The 19663-nt window shown below is 36.0% G+C and overlaps 1 protein-coding gene across 1 annotated transcript; it reads left to right on the top strand.

Moving 5' to 3' along the window:
* Window positions 1-1858: 1858 nt before the first annotated feature.
* PRKAA1 (protein kinase AMP-activated catalytic subunit alpha 1) lies at window positions 1859-18995 on the top strand. The gene is made up of 7 exons (XM_062211714.1): window positions 1859-1946; window positions 8080-8224; window positions 9108-9195; window positions 12597-12821; window positions 13287-13773; window positions 13879-14005; window positions 15317-18995. The coding sequence occupies exons 2-7, from the start codon at window positions 8149-8151 to the stop codon at window positions 15559-15561; spliced, it is 1248 nt and encodes a 415-aa protein (XP_062067698.1). The 5' UTR covers window positions 1859-1946; window positions 8080-8148; the 3' UTR covers window positions 15562-18995.
* Window positions 18996-19663: the final 668 nt, after the last annotated feature.

The raw sequence follows: 19663 nt of genomic DNA, 5'->3' as shown, positions 1-19663 counted from the left end.
CTACAGGACAATAAATTAGAAACTCTTGTGATATGTTTAACTTTTATTTATGTTTTATTAATAGGACATATACATTTGTATTCTAATATACAGTGTCTTCAGAACTACCTTTCTTGAAACATTTATCACATTTCACTACTAATTTTGAGTCAGACTTAGGTTGAAATTTTGGCTTTGCCACTCATTAGCTATGTACCTTTGGGCAAGTTATATCATTTGCTGAACTTCAATTTCCTGTAAAATGTTGCTAATGCTCATCTTCAGGGCTGGTGAGAGTTTGAGCATGTTTGGATCCAAATTGGGTATGTCAGAAATACTAATTAGTGAGCTATATACCTTAATTACATTATGTTTTATAGATCAACTACATTTTATATTGTAAAAATTATAATTTGTAAGTCAAATGACCGGTTTTTTTTTTTTTTTCTTTTTCCCCATTCTGCCTCTTCTATAATCAAAGAAATATTCTTGTAGTTTTTACGTAATAGATAGTCTCTGTCAGGGAGTGGTGCTATAAGTAAATACACATATGCCTAAGAGTAATCAGTTGAACTTTAACTAAAGTCAGGAAATTGGTTGAACTTTGGAAGTTGGAAATCTCAGCAATGGTGGTGGTGGTAGAGCAGGTTGGTGGGACTGAAGCTTGTGGGAATGGGAACTAGGTGCATGAAAATGATGATATTATCTATGTAGTACTTATTTGTCTGCATAAAAGAATGCTATAGAATCTAAAAGAACAGGGTGCAAATCAAAGAACTGAGATAAGATTGGCTATTCAAATATTAAAACAGATAATTCAGTCCTAAGAACAACAGAAAATAAATAACCCTAACTAGTAGTAGCTAGGGGCCAGCGCTGTGGCATAGTGGGTGAAGCTGCTGCCTCTGACACCGGCATCCCTTATTGGCACTGGTTTAAGTCCTGGCTGCTCCACTTCCGATCCAGCTTCCTGCTAATGTGCCTGGGAAAGCAGTGGAAGATGGCCCAAGTACTTGGGGTCCTGTACCTGTGTGGGAGACCCAGAAGATACTGGCTTCAGATAGGCCCAGCCTCAGCTGTTGTGGCCATTTGGGGAGTGAACCAGTGGATGGAAGACTTCTCTCTCTGCTTCTGCCTCTCTGTAACTCTGCTTTCCAAATAAATAAATCTTTTTAAAAAATTAGTAGTAGCTAACATTTATTTATTGATCATTCACTGTGTGGCAGGCACTCTGGAAAGTGCCTCACAAACGCTAGCTACTTCATGTATTCATCACAGTCACTGTTATGGAGTATGTGGTATTCTTATTTTTACAGATGAGTAAATAGAAGGTTAAAGTTTTTATACTTGCCAAGTCAAACATCTATGAAGTACCTTCAAACAGGATTAAACTAAAGTCAGTCATCATGGAGTTTTTTGGAATGATAGAACTGCTGTATATCCTAGTATAATGGTGGTTACATCAATTTCTACACCTGTTAAAGACTATAGAACTATATATCCCCTTAGTAATTCAATTTATATGTATGGTAATTTTAAAGTACAAAAATATATACAGCAAAAAGAGAGTCTCTTTTCTTTTTCTTTCTTGTCTTAGCCTTCTAGCTTTCCCTTCTATAAGAGATAACTTTTACCATTTTCTTAGTATTTTGCACTCAGATTCATTCTGAAACATTTGAACATGCAGGGCAAATATTGGGCAGAAGAGAAAAGAACTTAAATCTGTTCACATATTTTCTGAGAATGCTAACCTTACTACTCTTAGAGTAGATCTAAATATATTATTAGTCAAGCCTTATATTTACTAAAATTATTTCTCTTACAGTTGGCAAACATGAATTGACTGGGCATAAAGTTGCCGTGAAGATACTCAATCGACAGAAAATTCGAAGCCTGGATGTGGTAGGAAAAATCCGCAGAGAAATTCAGAACCTCAAGCTTTTCAGGCATCCTCATATAATTAAATTGTAAGCTTCTTCACATTAAACATGGTTCAGTCATCTTTTTATCACTTTTGTTAATCTACTTCATCTTCCTCTGAGAAATATTATTGATATTTCTGTTTCCTGAGGGTTTTGCAAAGTTTCTTCCTGCTCATGTATTTTTCTAACCCTGTTTGGTCAGTTAAGCCTGTCTTTGTGTTTTGACCTTGTGCTTCTTAGCTATTATCCTTCTTATTCTTTCGTCTTCTGGACAGATGTCCTTCTGACTGACAGTGTTCCATGCCCCTATTGCTATTGAACCAGCAATGATTTGCTAGTAAAAACAACCTCCAAATTTCCACATAATGTCACTTAGCCTCACTAATGACAATGCAGTGAAAAAGATTTCCCCTCATCCTGTTTATATCTGATCATACATATAACAAAACTGTAGGAATCTATTATTTGAAAAGGGCAGTAATCCAGTAATCCTACTATTGTTTTACAATTACCAGTTGTAGCACCTACAGATAATTATTTACTATTCACCTCCTGCTTTGTTATGCAAGCTATAATTTGAAACCGCATAGCCTTTTCTACTGAACTGGATGACTCAAAATTTGTTTCACTGTCACCTCTTCTCATTTGTTGAGGAATATGTTGTTTTTAAGGATTTGTTTATTTGAAAGGCAAAACAACAGAGATAGGGAGAAACAGAGAGAAAGAGAGAGAGAGAAATATCTTCTCTCTGCTGGCTTACTGCCCAAATAGCTGCAAGAGCCAGGTTTGCTCCAGGCCATTGCCAGGAGCCTAGAACTCCATCCAGGTCTCCAACCTGGGGAGCAGGGGCCCAAGTACTTGGACCATCATCTGTAGCTTTCCTGGGCACATTAAAAGGGAGCTGGTTTGGAAATGGAACAGCTATTGCTTGAACCCAAGCACTCCAATATAGGATGCCAGCACTGCAAGCAACTGTTTAACTTGTTGCACTACAATGGTGGCATATATATATAAAATTTATTTATTTGAAAGGCAGAGAGAGAGAGGTCTCCCATCCACTGGTTCACTCCCCAAATGGCTGCATTGGCTGGAGCTGGGCCAATCTGAAGCCAGGAGCAGGAGTTTCTTCGAGTCTCTCGTGGGTATGGGGGCCCAAGGTCTTGGGCCATCTTCTACTGCTTTCCCAGGCCATAACAGAAAGCTGGATGGGAAGTGGAGCAGCTGGGACTTGAACCAGCATGCATATGGGATTCCAGCACTGCAGGCGCAGCTTTATCCACTACGCCACAGTACGCTGGCCTCATGTTGAGATGGTTTTAAGTAACAGCTGTATGCTACTGTTCCTTAAATGTGTATATCCTGCTTTGAAACCTCTGAACTCTAGACTCACATGCTCACTGCTGATTTTATAGCTCCATTTGGATGTCTGTGAGGCATTTCAAACCCTATATGGCCAAAGCTGAACCTGTTACCCTCTTAAACCTGTTCTTCCCACAGTTTTCACCATCTCCATTAATAGCCAGTGACCAAGAGGAAAAACTTAGGAACCATCCTTAATTTCCCTATTTCTCCCACTTCCTACCATCTATTCCATTTTATCCTTTAAAATATATCTAGGATCTGACTATTTCTGAGTTTATTTCCATCAAATTGGTCTGAACCATCTTAATTTCTCATGAATACTGCAGTAGCCTTCTGCTTCCACCTTTACCATCTCTACAGTCAGTTCTTTTTCCACCTTTACCATCTCTATAGTCAGTTCTTTATACTGCTGCCATTGTTATCCTTGTAACATGTCAGACCATGCACTCCTGTTAGAAACCTTCAGTAGCTTTTCATCATGGCAAGTAGAGCTCTGTGGCCTTTGGCTTCCAGTTACACTTTTGTTTTCACATTGTATTTCTCTTTCCCAGCTTACTCCACTCTAGCCTCCTTACCATTCCTCAAATATGCCAAGCAGCTTCCACCTGGGGACCTTTGCACTTGCTGTTACTCCTGCCTGGTTCCCCTTCCTAGAAATAGGCATCGTTGGCTCCCTTACTTCCTCAGGCTTTGCCCAAATGTTATTTTATAGACCTTCCTTGAGCCCTCCATATAAAACAGTTTATTTCTCTTTATAGCATGTTCTACCACCTGAGATATTGCTTCTTTATTTAGTATCTGTTTCATGGCACTTAGAACTTGAACTCCATGGGAGCAGAGAATCCGTTTTGTTCCCTGCAGTTTTTCTAGCTTCTAGCATAATACCTGGTATATTACAAGTACTTAGCAGATATTTATTGAATGGATATACATGTTTTAATATTAGTAGATAATGTTTTCTCTCACCAGGTACCAGGTCATCAGTACACCATCTGATATTTTCATGGTGATGGAATATGTCTCAGGAGGAGAGCTATTTGATTATATCTGTAAAAATGGAAGGGTAAGCGGTTCTGATTTAATCCTGTGTATATTTTGTAACTCCCCTTATTCTTTACTAGCATCATGTCAGAAGGCAATTTTAATAGGTATATTTAATAACTCATTCCCTTGGGTATGTATTTGTTTAGTATCATAGACTAGTTAGAGTTAGAAAGGGCCTTAAAGATTATCTTCCTAGCGTACTTATATAGATGTGGATATTGAGCCTCACAGTTTATATACTTGCTCAAACTCTATTTATTAATGAAAGAGTTGGATTGAGACCCTAGAACTCATAATGCTCACACTTAATGCTTTTGGAATATACAATTTTTAAAAATTGTATCTTGAAGTATATAATTTAATTCTTAGAAAATATATTATTGAGTACTTAAAATCTAGACCTTGCTAGTTTACCCTAGCTACATTTAAATTGCATTCATTTTTTGGTTTCAGAAATCTGATGTACCTGGAGTAGTAACAGGCTTCATGAAGGAGGTAGGAACTAGACTTAAAGAATTTAGAGCTGGAAGGAACTTCAGAAGATATTTTGAATAATACCTTAAGTTAAACAGTATTTTCAAAAGCTGAACCCCGCCCCCTGCCCATACTTTTTTCATTCCTAGGTATGTGGTATGCAAAATCCCCTTTCTGAAAGATTCATATCAGCACTGAGAAGACCATTTCTCTTACTCCCAATCTAAAGTTATTTATGTTACATCTTCATTTGTTCTACATAGCAGTTTTAAAAAAGATTTATTTTTTTATTTTTGAATGGCATAGTTACAGAGAGAGAGATTTTCTACTGGTTCACTTGCAAATGGCCACTATGGCTGGGCTAGCCAGGATGAAGCCAGAAGCCAGAAACTTCATCCCATGTGAATGCAGAGGTCCAAACCCTTGGTTCTTCTTCCGCTGTACATAGCGTATTTTTACTTTCACCAAAATCAAAGTCATTAACCAAGTTAATTTTTCATTTTACTATTTCTTTTTTTAAGTTTATTTATTTGAAAGGCAGAGTGACAGACAGAGAGGGAGAGAATCCACTGGTTTACTTTCCAGATGACTGTAACAGCCAGGGTTGGGCCAGGTCAGGGGCAAGAGCCAGGAACTCCATCCTGGTTTCCCACGTGAATGGCAGAGAGATGGTGCTGTGATATGAGATGCAGGCATTCCAAGCAGTGACTTAACCTGCTGCTGAGTAACACCTGCCCCATGATTTTACTGTTTCTTTTTTTAGAAAAAGATTTATGTAATTTATTTGAAAGGCAGAGAGAGAGAAGAGAGACAGAGACAGAGACAGAGATATCGTCCATCTGCTGCTTTACTCCCCAGATGCCTTTAACAGCCAGGGATGGACCAGACTGAAGCCAGGAGCCTGGAACTCTATCTGGGTGGCAGGGTCCCAGGTACTTGAGACATCATCCTCTGCTTTCCCAGGCACACTCCAAAGTAGAGCAGCTAGACTTACTGCACTCTGTCTGATATGGGATTGGGCATCCCAAGTGGTGGCTTAATGTGTAGTGCTGTTGTTACTACCCTGATTTTGCTATTTCTTAGCATGGTTTGTTTATATTTCTACTTCAGGCATTCTTTAATTACTTCCCTCTCCCCCATATCACACCAGGCAGCTTTGCCTGGGGAAAAAAAACAAGCCCAAGTTGAATTAATGCCCTATTTTCATAACTTTTCCATTTTTCATTCTGTGTCATTTTGTTTGACATTGTAGGAATTTCTTCATTTTGCCTGCTGATTAACGTTAAAATTTCAGCTATCATATTTTCCGTTTCAAAGATCTTTCTTGCTTTCTTTTTGTCTTCTGCATATAGCCCTTCATCAGATATTTGGTGATTTTTGTTGTCCACTTATATTTAAGAATGAAGCACTAAATGCCAAGCTCCTATTGGTAGAATTTACTGATTGTGAGGCCTATCTATAGGTTGAATTGGTAGATAGTATTTCTTATATCTGATACTTTTTCCAGAAGAAACCTTCTAATCCTCTTGACAGTATTATTAGCCTTGTGCCACTGCTCTAGGAGCTGAGTGAAGAGTGCACAGGTCTCACTAATCAGTATATTGACTTTCACTTAATCCCTGTGTTTTCCTCATGATGCCTCATCCCTGCCTTGGTTATCTTTGAGAACAGAGTTGTTCAGTCTTACTAGAGTATACCATAAATCTTATTCTTCAGTAGGGATGATTACGTTTCTTACTTCAGTCAGTTCTGTATTCAGCCCACTCTCCCTTCTACCTTCAGAAGTTCCTGATATTTCCAGGGTCGGAGCCTTTGCAAGGTTCTTTGTACAGATGAATTTATTTTTTACTCATTTCCATTCCTGTAGGCTTAGGTTTCTTCTTTCTGTTGTTGCCTAAGTATTTATCACTGTTCCATCCAGTGTACAACTTGGCCAGTCCTCCTGATTATTGCTGTCTCTTCTCTTGCTCTTTTTGTCTTTATATGCCTCTTGTATTGGTAGTGTCATTTTATTGATGTTTCAAGGAACGAAGATAAAAGATTCCATCTGCTGTGTCTAGCATGCACTGATTTTTCTCTTTCTTTATAGACATCTTTTTCTTTATCCTTTGTACTGTATTTGTAATGAATATAAAATTTTTCATTTTTGTAGCCTACCTAGGTATTTTACTTATATTTTGTTTAAGTGATTAAATTTTTCCTGTTTCATATTTTGAACAGATATTCTTTTTCATGAACCTACATTTCTTATAGAAATAAAAATATTTGATTGCTAAAATATTAGTTTTTTCCCCTAGAGGAAGGGTGCCCCATAGCACTTCAGTAGTATTTTAATTTTGCTTTGAAAACAAGTCACTGATTTGTTTTTTTCTCCCAGATTATCCATTCCCTTTAATGTGTGAAATTCTGGTTTTAGAATGCTAACTCATGACTTGTGTTAGAAGATTACATACTAGAGTCCCTTTGCTTAGAGAATTAATAGCTTACTTATTAAAATGACTTCTTGGGTGTAGGCATGTCCATTAGTTATTAGTTATGTTGAGAAAACATCATAAAAATATAGCTAGAGAAGTTCTTAAAGCATACTTATAAAAAGGTAGTTGTGGCATCACATGCAATTTTTTCATTAAGCACCAAAGATAAATTTTTGTACATTTTATGATGAATTAAGGTTTTTCTTTTGTTAAAATCTTTAATTTTTTAGGACTATAATATCATTGCTTGCTAATGTATTAGCTGTGCTTAAAGGTTTCCCCTAAAAGTCTAAAATAGTATCTCCCACGTCAGCATCACTCTCTGTATTCTTACTTTGCTTTCATTTTCTTCAAAGCACTATTACTCCTTGATGTTATGCTTATTTATTGTATATTTTTGTCAACTAGATTAGGGTCTTTGTTTTTATTTATTGCTATATCATGTTTAAAACAGTGTGTAGTACAATGAAGGTGTCCAAAAATACTTCATATTTGTTACAAGAATGAAGGATTAAACATTTCCATATGGGCAAAAACATGCCTAGTTTTAAATAAGAATTACAACTTTGAGGTTACTTTCCTCTATATTTTATGTTGTAATGCAGTCATAATGCCAATGAAAAATACCAGAAAGTTGAGTTACTGATTTGGGTTCCAGGATCTTCTTAGTATTTCTGTTTTGTGCCGCATGTATCTGCTTTGTATTTCAAAAATGTCTCATGAGCAAAATTCGTTTGGAAGATTTCATACATTTTGACACTTTCATAGGTAGGAATCTTTATTTTGAGAGACACACCTTTAAGATACTTCTCTTCCTTTCTTAGCTGGATGAAAAAGAAAGTCGACGTTTGTTTCAACAAATCCTTTCTGGGGTGGATTATTGTCACAGGCATATGGTGGTCCATAGAGATTTGAAACCTGAAAATGTCCTGCTTGATGCACACATGAATGCAAAGATAGCTGATTTTGGTAAGGATATTTTTATAGTTTCATATGTTCATACTTTTCATGAGCATAACTAGCATTTTCCAGATAACTTTTATGTTATGTAATTGATTATTCAGAAGTATTTTTTCTGTTTTGTTTATGAACATACAAAAATGAGCATTCTCTTTTCTTAGCTTTGTTTCTATAACTGGGTTTTAGGATAGTAGGTAAACAATTTAAGTTGGTAGTATTAGAGAACTTGTTTGAAAAGGGAGTGTTATTTATGAAGAGAATGTAGCAACCTTACTTCCCGTGTTTTTTGAGTCAAGTGTGGGGAACAAGGGAGGTGAGTGTGATGGAATTATTCAAAACTTGAAAGCTAGAAGGTGAACTTACATGAGCAAAATTATATATTAAAAAATCAAATATTTAAGTATTAGCAAATCATCATTTCAGCTTAAGAAATATTATTTGACTCTTAAAAATGAATTTATTTTTCCTTTATTTCCTATGTAAATTCTCATTGCCATTATTAATGAATCTGCAACACTCTTCTTTGGTTGGCTTTAGTTCAAATCAGAGGAAATTCTTGTAAATATTCCTCCCAGCTTTCAGTACATTTATACTTCTATTTATCTGATTGGATAGTTTTCCCTAGCAATTTCTGTATTAATAAAACTTAAACATGCCAAGTTTATTGTAGTAAGAAAAATAACCAATAGCTTAATACTAATTAAACTCCAATAATGCACTAAGGTTATGCATTTTAGGGCATAGAATATTAGGGAGTAGTTAAAGATATCAGATTTTGTTGAAGCAGAGAACAAAATTAATCACTTTAATGCAAATTCACTTTGTTTAATGGGGTTTTGTTTTTATTTTTGCCCTTGGAAAATCCTGAGTAGCTAATTTTGTGCACTTTCAGGTCTTTCAAACATGATGTCAGATGGTGAATTTTTAAGAACAAGTTGTGGCTCACCCAACTATGCTGCACCAGAAGTAATTTCTGGAAGGTAGTATTTGACACTCTCCCACCCCTAATATATTTGTAATTGTCTTTTTCTCCTAGATTTTGTTAGTCTGTAGTTTCATATTTAATTCTAATGAAAGAAATATAAAGTTCATTATTTTCTTATCTGGGAGTATTTTTTTTTTTTTTTTAAAGATTTATATGAGAGCAGAATTACAGACAGAGAGAGGGAAAGACAGAGAGAGACCTCTTCCATTTGCTGGTTCATTCCCCAGATGGCCTCAACATCTGGAGCAGGGTGGATCCGAAGCCAGGAGCCAAGAGTTTCTTCCCAGTCTCCCACATGTGTGCAGGGGCCCACGCACTTGAGCCATCTTCAGCTGCTTTCCCAGGCCATTAGCAGGGAGCTGGAGTGGAAGTTGAGCAGGCTGGACTTGAACTGGCATCCATATGGGAGGCAGAGGGTTAACCTACTATGCCACAGTGCTAGCTCCTGGGAGTATTTTTTTTTTTTAAGTTTTTATTTATTTATTTGAGAGGTGGAGTTACAGAGAGAGGGAGAGACAGAGAGAAACGTCTTCTATCTGCTGGTTCATTCCCCAGATGGCCTCAATGGCCAGAGCTGGGCTGAATCAAAGCCAGGAGCCAGGAGGTTCTTCCAGGTCTCCCACCTGGGTTCAGGGGCTCAGGTACTTGGGCCGTCTTCTACTGCTTTCCCAGGCTATAGCAGAGAGCTGTATCGGAAGCGGAGCAGCTGGGACTCGAACAAGTGCCTCAATGGGATGCTGGTGCCACAAGCGCAGAGGCTTAGCCCACTATACCACAGTGCTGGCTGTAGGAGTATTCTTTTTAAAAATAAAAAATTATAAGTGGATGAGAGTTAATGACTCCATTTATAGGGGAGATTGTTGGTTTGCCGCTCAACATTATGTTAAAGTAGGTGGATGAAAGTAATTTTTTCCCTAGTTGAGTTTTAAGTAGGTAAAATACTGAAAAGTTGAGTAACACAGAAGCACTTAGTAACTAGGAATGATTTATTGTTTACTTAGGTTAAAAGTATAATGTGTAGCTTTAGTTTTTCAAGAGATGGCTTTAGGTTTTATGATAAGAAAGTATCTTGGAGAATTGGACTGAAATACTGATAAAATCTTCAGACTTCATTTATGTTGAATCTTCATTCTTTAAATCTTTCAAGAAACCAATAATATAAGATTTTTATGCTGCCAACTTATTAACCACCAGCACTGAGAACATGAAGATCTGAGCACAGCTTTTTTTTTTTTTTTTTTTTTTTTTCAAAATTTATTTATTTGAAAGGCAAAGTTACAGAGAGAAAGAGATAGCTTCCATATGCTGGTTCACTCCCCAAGTAGCTTCAACGGCCAGGGCTGAGCCAGGCCAAAGCCAGGAGCCAGGAGCTTCTTTCAGATCTCCCACATAGGTACAGGAACCTGAGGATTTGGGCCATCCTTTGCTGCTTTCCCAGGCATGTTAGCAAGGAGTGGGATTGGAAGTGGAGAAGCTGGAATTTGACATGGAACCCACATGGGTTGCCCACATTGCAGGCAGTGGCTTAACCTCATATGTCAGAATGCCAGCCTTGAGCAAGCTTTTTAAGTAGTTTAGAAAACAAGAAAATTTAATTTTTCTCAGAATAACCTTTTGTTCTTCACTATATCACTGAAATTAAAAACACAGAAACTTGTTTGTTTACTAGCTTTTATAATTTTTAATAACTTTTCATCCAAATCACATTTCTTTCTTTACATGTTCGATATTTTGATTAACTCATGCAGAAACACTAGCATTTTCTATTTTGATGAGCTTGCTTGCCTAGAGTATTCAAAAGAACTGGTATTTGTGTAAAGGCAAGAAGAATACCTAATTTTTAGATAAATCAAGTTTCATCATTAATATCTAGTGTCCAAAATTCTTTTTATATTATGTTTTTTTTGTGTTGTCTTTCTTAATTCTTTTGGAAACAAAACAGTTTAGGACCTGGATATTAGAGACTATGTGATTAAATAAATAAGAAAAAATGTGGTAGCAAAGACTGACTGATATCTAGTTTTCCCAGTTTGGATAAGGTTTTTCTTTGAGAAAACTTGTACTTTCAAAAATATATCTCTTGATCAGTTCAACAGTCTCTTTTTGTTAATTCAATGAAATCCTTTCCCTGAAGCCAGACTTTGAATGCGGGGTCTAACTAGTCTTCAGCTTAAGGCAGTTGGGGGTGATCGAACTAGTCTGCAGCTTAAGGCAATTGGCTATGGTTTACTGCAAATTGATTAAAATCTTCTGTGAACCACTTGGCTTGGCTTTCTTCCACAGCCTCAGGCTCCTTTTACCTTGGTAGGGTGTCTCAGGTTAATGGGGAGAGTGAGCTCATAGTCCATCACTAAAGAATTTAATGTTTCCTCTATAATGAAGAACAATGGTTTTGAATTCAATAATGATGTTTGTTCAGGGGTTGGCCCTATTGGCAGTATCCTTTGAGGGCCACGGTAAGATAGCAAGAACAGAGTTTTAGCCACATCTGCAATTTTTTCTTTTAATTTACTTATTTGGAAGGCAGAGAGAGAGAGAGAGAGAGAGGGAGTGAGAAGGTGAGTGGGACAGGCTTTTTTTTTTTTTTTTTTTTTTTTAAGATTTTATTTATTTGAAAGGCAGAGTTACAGATAGGTAGAGATAGAGGTCTTCCATCCGCTGGTTCACTCCCCAGATGGCTGCAATGGCTGGTGCTGAGCCAATCCAAAGCCAGGAGCCAGGAGCTCTTCCGGGTCTCCCATGTGGGTGCAGGGGCCCCTGGAGTTGGGCCATCTTCTACTGTTTTCCCAGGCCATAGCAGAGAGCTGGATCGGAAGAGGAGAAGCCGGGACTAGAACCGGCGCCCATATGGGATGCTGGTGTTTTAGGCCAGGGCTTTAACCCACTGCACCATGGCGCCAGCCCCTGAGACATGTTTTCCATGCACTGGTTCACTCCCTAAATGGTCACAACAACCAGGGCTGGGCCATGCTGAAGCCAGGAGTCAGGAACCAGTTACTCCATCTGGGTCTCCCATATGGGTGGCAGGGGCCCACATATTTGGGTCATCCTCTGCTGCCTTCCTAGGCACATGAGCACAGAGGTGGATTGGAAGTTGAGCAGCTAGGACTCAAACTGGCATTCTGACATGGGATTCAGGCTTTGCAAGTAGCGTCTTGGCCTACTATGCACAACACCAGCTCAAGTCAGAGTCTGAAATTGACAATATTTCTTTACTTTGTTTTCCCAGAAATAATATTTATAGAATTAAGACCTCTGCATGTAGCATGCAGCCATAGTTATAAAAACCATATTCTGATTGTTCTCTAAGAAATGTCCAAATTTTAATTTTTGACCACTTCAGTGACTCTTGAATCATTAATGACCATTTAATCCAGTTGGTACTTCTTGTTACAGATTGTATGCAGGCCCAGAAGTAGACATATGGAGCAGTGGTGTTATTCTCTATGCTTTATTATGTGGAACTCTTCCATTTGATGATGATCATGTGCCAACTCTTTTTAAGAAGATATGTGATGGGATCTTTTATACCCCTCAGTATTTAAATTCTTCGGTGATTAGCCTTCTGAAACATATGCTGCAGGTGGATCCCATGAAGAGGGCCACCATCAAAGATATCAGGTAATAAAGCAACTTGGAAATTTTCTGATCTAACAGTATACAAGATGTAAGTTATGTGCCAGAAGAAGTTGCAGAACAGAATATACAGTGTAATCCTTTTTTTTTTTTTTTAACATGTTACTAAATTATTTTGTTAAGTCATATCCAATGTTATAAATTATACAGGGAAGCTACAAGGTATGTTCTGTTTCTGAGCTGGAAGTAAGCTGTTCTTTTCCATTGTCATTGGTTCCAAAGCTATAAATATAAATGTAGACATTTATTTTCTCATTGATACTTTATCCCTCCTAAAATCAGAGGGAGCTTTCAGCATTCCTCTCACTATATTCAAAGTATAAACTAGAAGAGGAAACTCTCAGTTTAAAAAAAATTGATAATGCCATAATATACCCTAAATTCCTCAAATTATTACTTTCAGTCTCAGATCTACTTAAAACTCTTCTCAATCCTGCTGTTTTGTCTCAGGGAACATGAATGGTTTAAACAAGACCTTCCAAAATATCTCTTTCCTGAGGATCCGTCATATAGTTCAACCATGATTGATGATGAAGCCTTAAAAGAAGTCTGTGAAAAGTTTGAATGCTCAGAAGAAGAGGTTCTCAGCTGCCTTTATAACAGAAATCATCAGGACCCGCTGGCAGTTGCGTACCACCTCATAATAGATAACAGGAGAATAATGAATGAAGCCAAAGATTTCTACTTGGCAACAAGCCCACCTGATTCTTTTCTTGATGATCATCATTTAACTCGGCCCCATCCTGAAAGAGTACCATTTTTGGTTGCTGAAACGCCAAGGGCACGCCATACCCTTGATGAATTAAATCCACAGAAATCCAAACACCAAGGTGTAAGGAAAGCAAAATGGCATTTGGGAATTAGAAGTCAAAGTCGACCAAATGATATCATGGCAGAAGTATGTAGAGCAATTAAACAATTAGATTATGAATGGAAGGTAAGAAAGAAAGCAACCTGATTATTAACACACTTGGCAAACCTGTAGTCTATACAATGTTTTATAGAATTGATTTGACTTTGTTTTTTCTATACCAAATGCTAGGTTGTCAACCCCTATTATTTGCGTGTGCGAAGAAAGAATCCCGTGACTAGCACATATTCCAAAATGAGTCTACAGTTATACCAAGTGGATAGTAGAACTTACTTACTCGATTTCCGTAGTATTGATGGTATGTAAATCACACAAAACCATGTAGATAATATATTAGACGTTAATACTTGGCTTTTGAACTTTCTTATTCCTACTAAGTCAATAGCAAAGGAATATAAAAATGGATTCTTGTGCCTTTGTGAAATTTTTTTTTTTTTTGCCTTTTTGAGTCTATTCTTTTATCTTAAACTGTATTATTCTTTTAAAAATATTTTCAGGTAAAAATCTTAAAGTCAGATGCAGTCTGATCCTTAAAGTGATATTTTTCTGCCAAATTTTAAAATTATTTTTGTGTGGTTCATTTGGTAAGATAAAATTTTGTACTTAGAAATAAAATTTGACTTTGCTGTAAGTTTTTATTCATTATTATTTTCAAAATTAAGTACAAAGTTATTAGCAATTTTTATTGGCCAAATGATGTCAATTATTAAGATATTGATGTCAATTAAGATAATGATGTCACCTTTGTTTGTGGAGGACTGCATTTAATTAATAGATGGGTTCACCTATGTATTATTCTCTTTATAAACTCAAAGATAGTACCTACAAATTATCAGAAAGGCAGATTTGAGTTCTGATCTGCTGGCCACATCTATCTGTCAGCTTTATGTTTATGTCTAGATAGTGCTTATCTGCTAACACATACTAATCCAGGTTGATATATGAAATGAGTTTAATTTTTCTCAGTGTATTTGGAAAAAACAAATTCCAGTCTTATGTTTATTAGCACCTGAGTTTACCAATTGACAATGTACTATTTTTGTATTGTGTTCCTAAGTATAGTTTTTCTTTGATTTTATTCATTAGAATTGCTGTTTTATGAGATTGCCAATTGTGAGAACAGAGAGTAAAAAGTACTGAGCTGTTAGGAGACTTGGGTTCCAGACTTCACCTTTCTGTTCATTTGTTACTTTGGCCAAAGCATTTAACTTTTTTGGGTTTATGTGTTAGCAAATGAGTGGTTGGATGAGATGATTTCTAAGATAGCTTCCAAGTTTTAAGTGCATTGGTTATATGATTTTGAAACAGAAAGATTAATTTTTATTGTTAGAGCATGATGTTTATTAAAACCCAGGTTATTAGTGCCCTAGAACTTTACTCTTTGTATGGCTGCTAAGTAGTTATATACTGTATTCATCAAAAGAATACACATATATGCTACATATAAAAAAGGTGAATGGTTTAACGTAGGCTCATGGCCTATATTTTAGGAGTTATTAAACATGTTCTTAATAGCTGGTTAGCAGTTTTAAAGAAGCAAATCTATACTGTTAAGAAACTTTGAGGGGAGGTCATTGATTATAATAAATTGAAATTTTTTTTTACCCAGATGAAATTACAGAAGCCAAATCAGGGACAGCTACTCCACAGAGATCGGGATCAATTAGCAACTATCGATCTTGCCAACGGAATGATTCAGATGCTGAGGCTCAAGGAAAATCCTCAGAAGTTTCTCTTACCTCATCTGTGACCTCACTTGACTCTTCTCCTGTTGACTTAACTCCAAGACCTGGGAGTCACACAATAGAGTTTTTTGAGATGTGTGCAAATCTAATCAAAATACTTGCACAGTGAATCTAAAACTTTGCTTATTTCTTTGATAGCAATAAGCATGCATAATAAATAACAGCCAAATGCTTCCATTTGCAATCAAGTAATACATAATTCTGAGGATTAGCCTTTTAGAATGCAATTTGCACAGGGATTGGAACATGATTAATAGTTTAAAGCCTAATGTGCAGAAATGAATTAAGATAATTTTGTTGTTTATTGTTCGTTAGGCATCTAGCATAATATACACACAATGAATTATAGGTCTCTCAGGCTCACTTGATTTTTTGCTATTTTATATTTAGTGTACACAGGGCTTTGCAGAATATTAATTTACCACAAAGGCCTTCATGTGTAATTACATGTTTATATGTTATATTTGCTTCATAAGTTCATTCAATAAATATTTGCCTAAATTCCCAGAGACCATTATAGGTGATTTTGTTTAATGAGCCTAATTTCTTAAATAGCTAGTATCTTCCAGTAAGTAGTAACAATCTGGATAACTTCTTCCATATTTACCTTTTAAAATTCTGTACTATGTCATAAGTCATATCAGATATTAGACTCAATTAAAATTTTTTCTTTAGCTTGGTAAGTACAAAATTACAAAGAATTTATATGTTCAGGTACTCTAGGCACTATGTTTAATCTTACAGTTTGCCCTGCTATATTCTGTATATAAAGTGCTCTTTTTCTTTCAAGAGCTGGGTTGCATATACTGTAAATAAATAATGTTGTTTTTGCCAATTTCACAAATTCCTCTGGCTCATTATGTCAGCCAGTATTGAATGTATGCAAAAATTTCTAGCCATTTGATTATGTAGCTTTTAAACTGAATGCATAGAAAAATTATTTCTCATAAACTTTTAAATATTTTGATCTGGCTTTTGTCCCCCAATTTTAATATGACCATTTAAAAAAATAGAAGCTGGAAGACTGTAGGGTGATCACATTTGTATCTGCCACTTAAATTGAACAGTTATTAATGTTTTGCCATATTTGCTTTCTTTATAGCTATATGAGAAGGCTTCAGAAAGTTTATGGAAAAAGGGAATTAGAGAATGTGAGTTTTGCATGAACTTTTTGAAGCTCCCTCGTATATGTATAATAACAAATAGGTATGCAAATCCATGTGTGTATTTATATACTTTTTTTACCCTGAATCTTTGGGATGTTACACATTTATCACTTCTAAATACTTCAAGCATCTCCTAAAAATAATGACATTTTACTAAAAATCCATAAAACCATTAAACTTAGTAATTACTTACTGTCATCTAAAACTCAACCCATATTTATATTTCCCCATTAGCCTTCCAGATTTCTTTTATAGCTCGGTATTTCAAGCCAGCGTCCAGCTAGTTTACACATTGCATTTGGTTATAGCTGTTTAGTAATATAGAACATTAGTTGATACAAAGTAGAACAAATCAGTTCTAAATGGTCACATTTGTTTTAGGTTTTTAAAAATTTCTTTGAGAGGCAGGGACAGGAAGGCAGAGAATTTCCATCTATGGGTTCAGTCTTCAAATGCCCTCAGTAGTGGGGTTGGGTCAGGTGGAACCAGGAATTTAGTGTTTGTCCTCCCACATGGGTGCCAGGGAACCAACTATTTGAGCTATCACCCTCTGCCTCCCAGGTTCTTTATTAGCAGAAAAATGGAAAAGGAGCAGAGTGGGGATTTGAACTCAAGCACTCAGATATGGGACATGGGTGTCAACCACTAGGCTAGATGCCTGCCTCAGTTTTTTTTTTTAAATTAGCATTATGCTGTCTATGTTTATTCTTCCTAAGATCTATGATTTACATTTATATTTTCTCTTGTTCACTTAGTTTATAGCATCATATAACAGGTATAAATGATGACTAAAAGTTGCCTCAGATAAAACTGGTATCATGTATATGCTAATAAAAATGTATATTTACCCGTATTTGCCTTATATTATTATTTAAACTTCAAGAAATTTATTCCTTTTGATATTTATCATTTCCCCATTGTAACAGAACTTTTTAAAGAATCATTGCATTTTAGGATTTCTTCTGGGCAAGTAACCAGATACTAATGTACTCAAATATCATGTAACTTGTATAAGTGGTTATTGAAGTTATAAATTTGACTCCAACATCTCTAAAATCATGCACTGAGTTCATAAGAGTATTCTTGCTTCTTTTTCTTCAGGGCTTGTTGTATTCGATTTTGAATTTGAAGTTAGTTAAACTGAAAGAAGTTCCATTTAAATATGAGTTCAAAAATGTATTTATGACTTGTTTGTAGTTCTCTGTTTTGGGGATATTGATATCACTTAGGCTCTCAAAATGCAGCATTATGTTCCTGATATTAACAACAGAAGACTGTATTTTTAAAGTTACAGAATTGTATATAGAACTAAGTAATGTCTCTGTAAGCTGTTGTGGGGAGGGTGGGTATATAAAGAGGAATGAGTTAAATAGGAACTTCTAAAAATTGTTAATTTTGTAAACTTTGCTTCTTTTATAAGTTATTGTGATTACTTTTAGTTACTGAGTTTTATTTTGAATATTTAAATATTGCACTTGTACAAATAGTATAAAAAATGCACAGACTATTGCAGTAAATTCTTTTTTAAGCTAGGATATTTGAAATGACAATGTTTGGTTAAGTGTGTCAAGATTGAAATAGAATTTTCACAAATTTATTGTAGTTTGCAAATTCTTACTAATTTTGAAGATGTAAAGGGAGTCAATGCAGATGATTTTTAATCTTTTTTATTTTTTCAGGCAATTTATATTTTTTGTGATTTTATGCAACCATATTTTTACTTTGTCTTGACAACTGAAAGATGTATGAGGTTCTTGCCAGAAATGTACTGTATACATAGTTTTAAATATAACAGATTTTACTGATATGTAAAAATTTTGCCATTAAAATTGATTTCTCACTGAAAGGAACTTTTCTACCAGGTTGGGGCATATGGGAGCTTATATATCATATCTAATTTAAAATAATTTCACTGAAACAAATTCCATTGCTTTTATGTTGATTATATTATTTTCTTAAGATGCTTTTATACTTTTTCAGAGTTTTAGATAATTTTATACAAAATTCTTCCCGCCCGCCCTTACACTGCTCTTTTTGATCTTGCAGTAATACCATTTGCACTGATTAATGCTCTGTGGCCTGTGGCTAGATGAACCCCATGCATCTATGTTCTCACTAGCCCCTTTGGAATGGAAAAAAAAAAAAAGTGTGTTGTCTAAATCTTTTTTTCCTTAACTCCTTCCGCCATCTTCCCAACCACAACAGAAATCTCATTTTCATTGTGAGTTCTGACAGGATGAATGAAGTTCCATATTCAACATAACTAAACTGTAAGAAGGGTAGAAATCAATCTTTGTGGTTTATGTTTTGATTGGAGTATACAATTTCAAGTACCTTGACTTAGATGGTATAATAAAGATGAACTTCATTTTTCATCTGTTATAATGTCTTTTTTACCTTCTGGAAAAATTATATGGGGGGAAAAAAAGCTTGCTCATGGTTGAATACATGTGTCTCTTCCTTAACAATGAACTTAGGTATAAAACACAGCACTTAGTCGAATTTTAGAATTTTTTTTTTTTTTTTTTTGACAGAGTGGATAGAGAGAGAGAGAGAAAGGTCTTCCTTTTTGCCGTTGGTTCACCCTCCAATGGCCGCCACGGCTGGCGCATCGTGCTGATCTGAAGCCAGGAACCAGGTGCTTCTCCTGGTCTCCCATGCGGGTGCAGGGCCCAAGGACTTGGGCCATCCTCCACTGCCTTCCCGGGCCATAGCAGAGAGCTGGCCTGGAAGAGGGGCAACCGGGACTAGAACCCAGTGTGCCGGCGCTGCAAGGCGGAGGATTAGCCTGTTAAGCCACAGCGCCGGCCTGAATTTTAGAATTTAAAGATTGTGATTTTTGTCTCAACTGAACTAGTTTTGATTTCACCTAAGAATCAACCACCTAAAGGGAATATTAAGGTAATCACAGTAAAATCCAAAGCAGCTGCCATATATCAGTTGTTAATATTGGATTTGGTTAGAATCACACTATTGTTAGAATTCAATTAGGACTAAATTTTGTATCCTTATGCTTTGTTAGGGAGGGTTTGTGTAGATTGCTGG

Source organism: Lepus europaeus, chromosome 15, assembly GCF_033115175.1.
Source record: "Lepus europaeus isolate LE1 chromosome 15, mLepTim1.pri, whole genome shotgun sequence".
NCBI lineage: Eukaryota > Metazoa > Chordata > Mammalia > Lagomorpha > Leporidae > Lepus > Lepus europaeus.
This window is presented reverse-complemented; position numbering and strand designations above follow the sequence as displayed.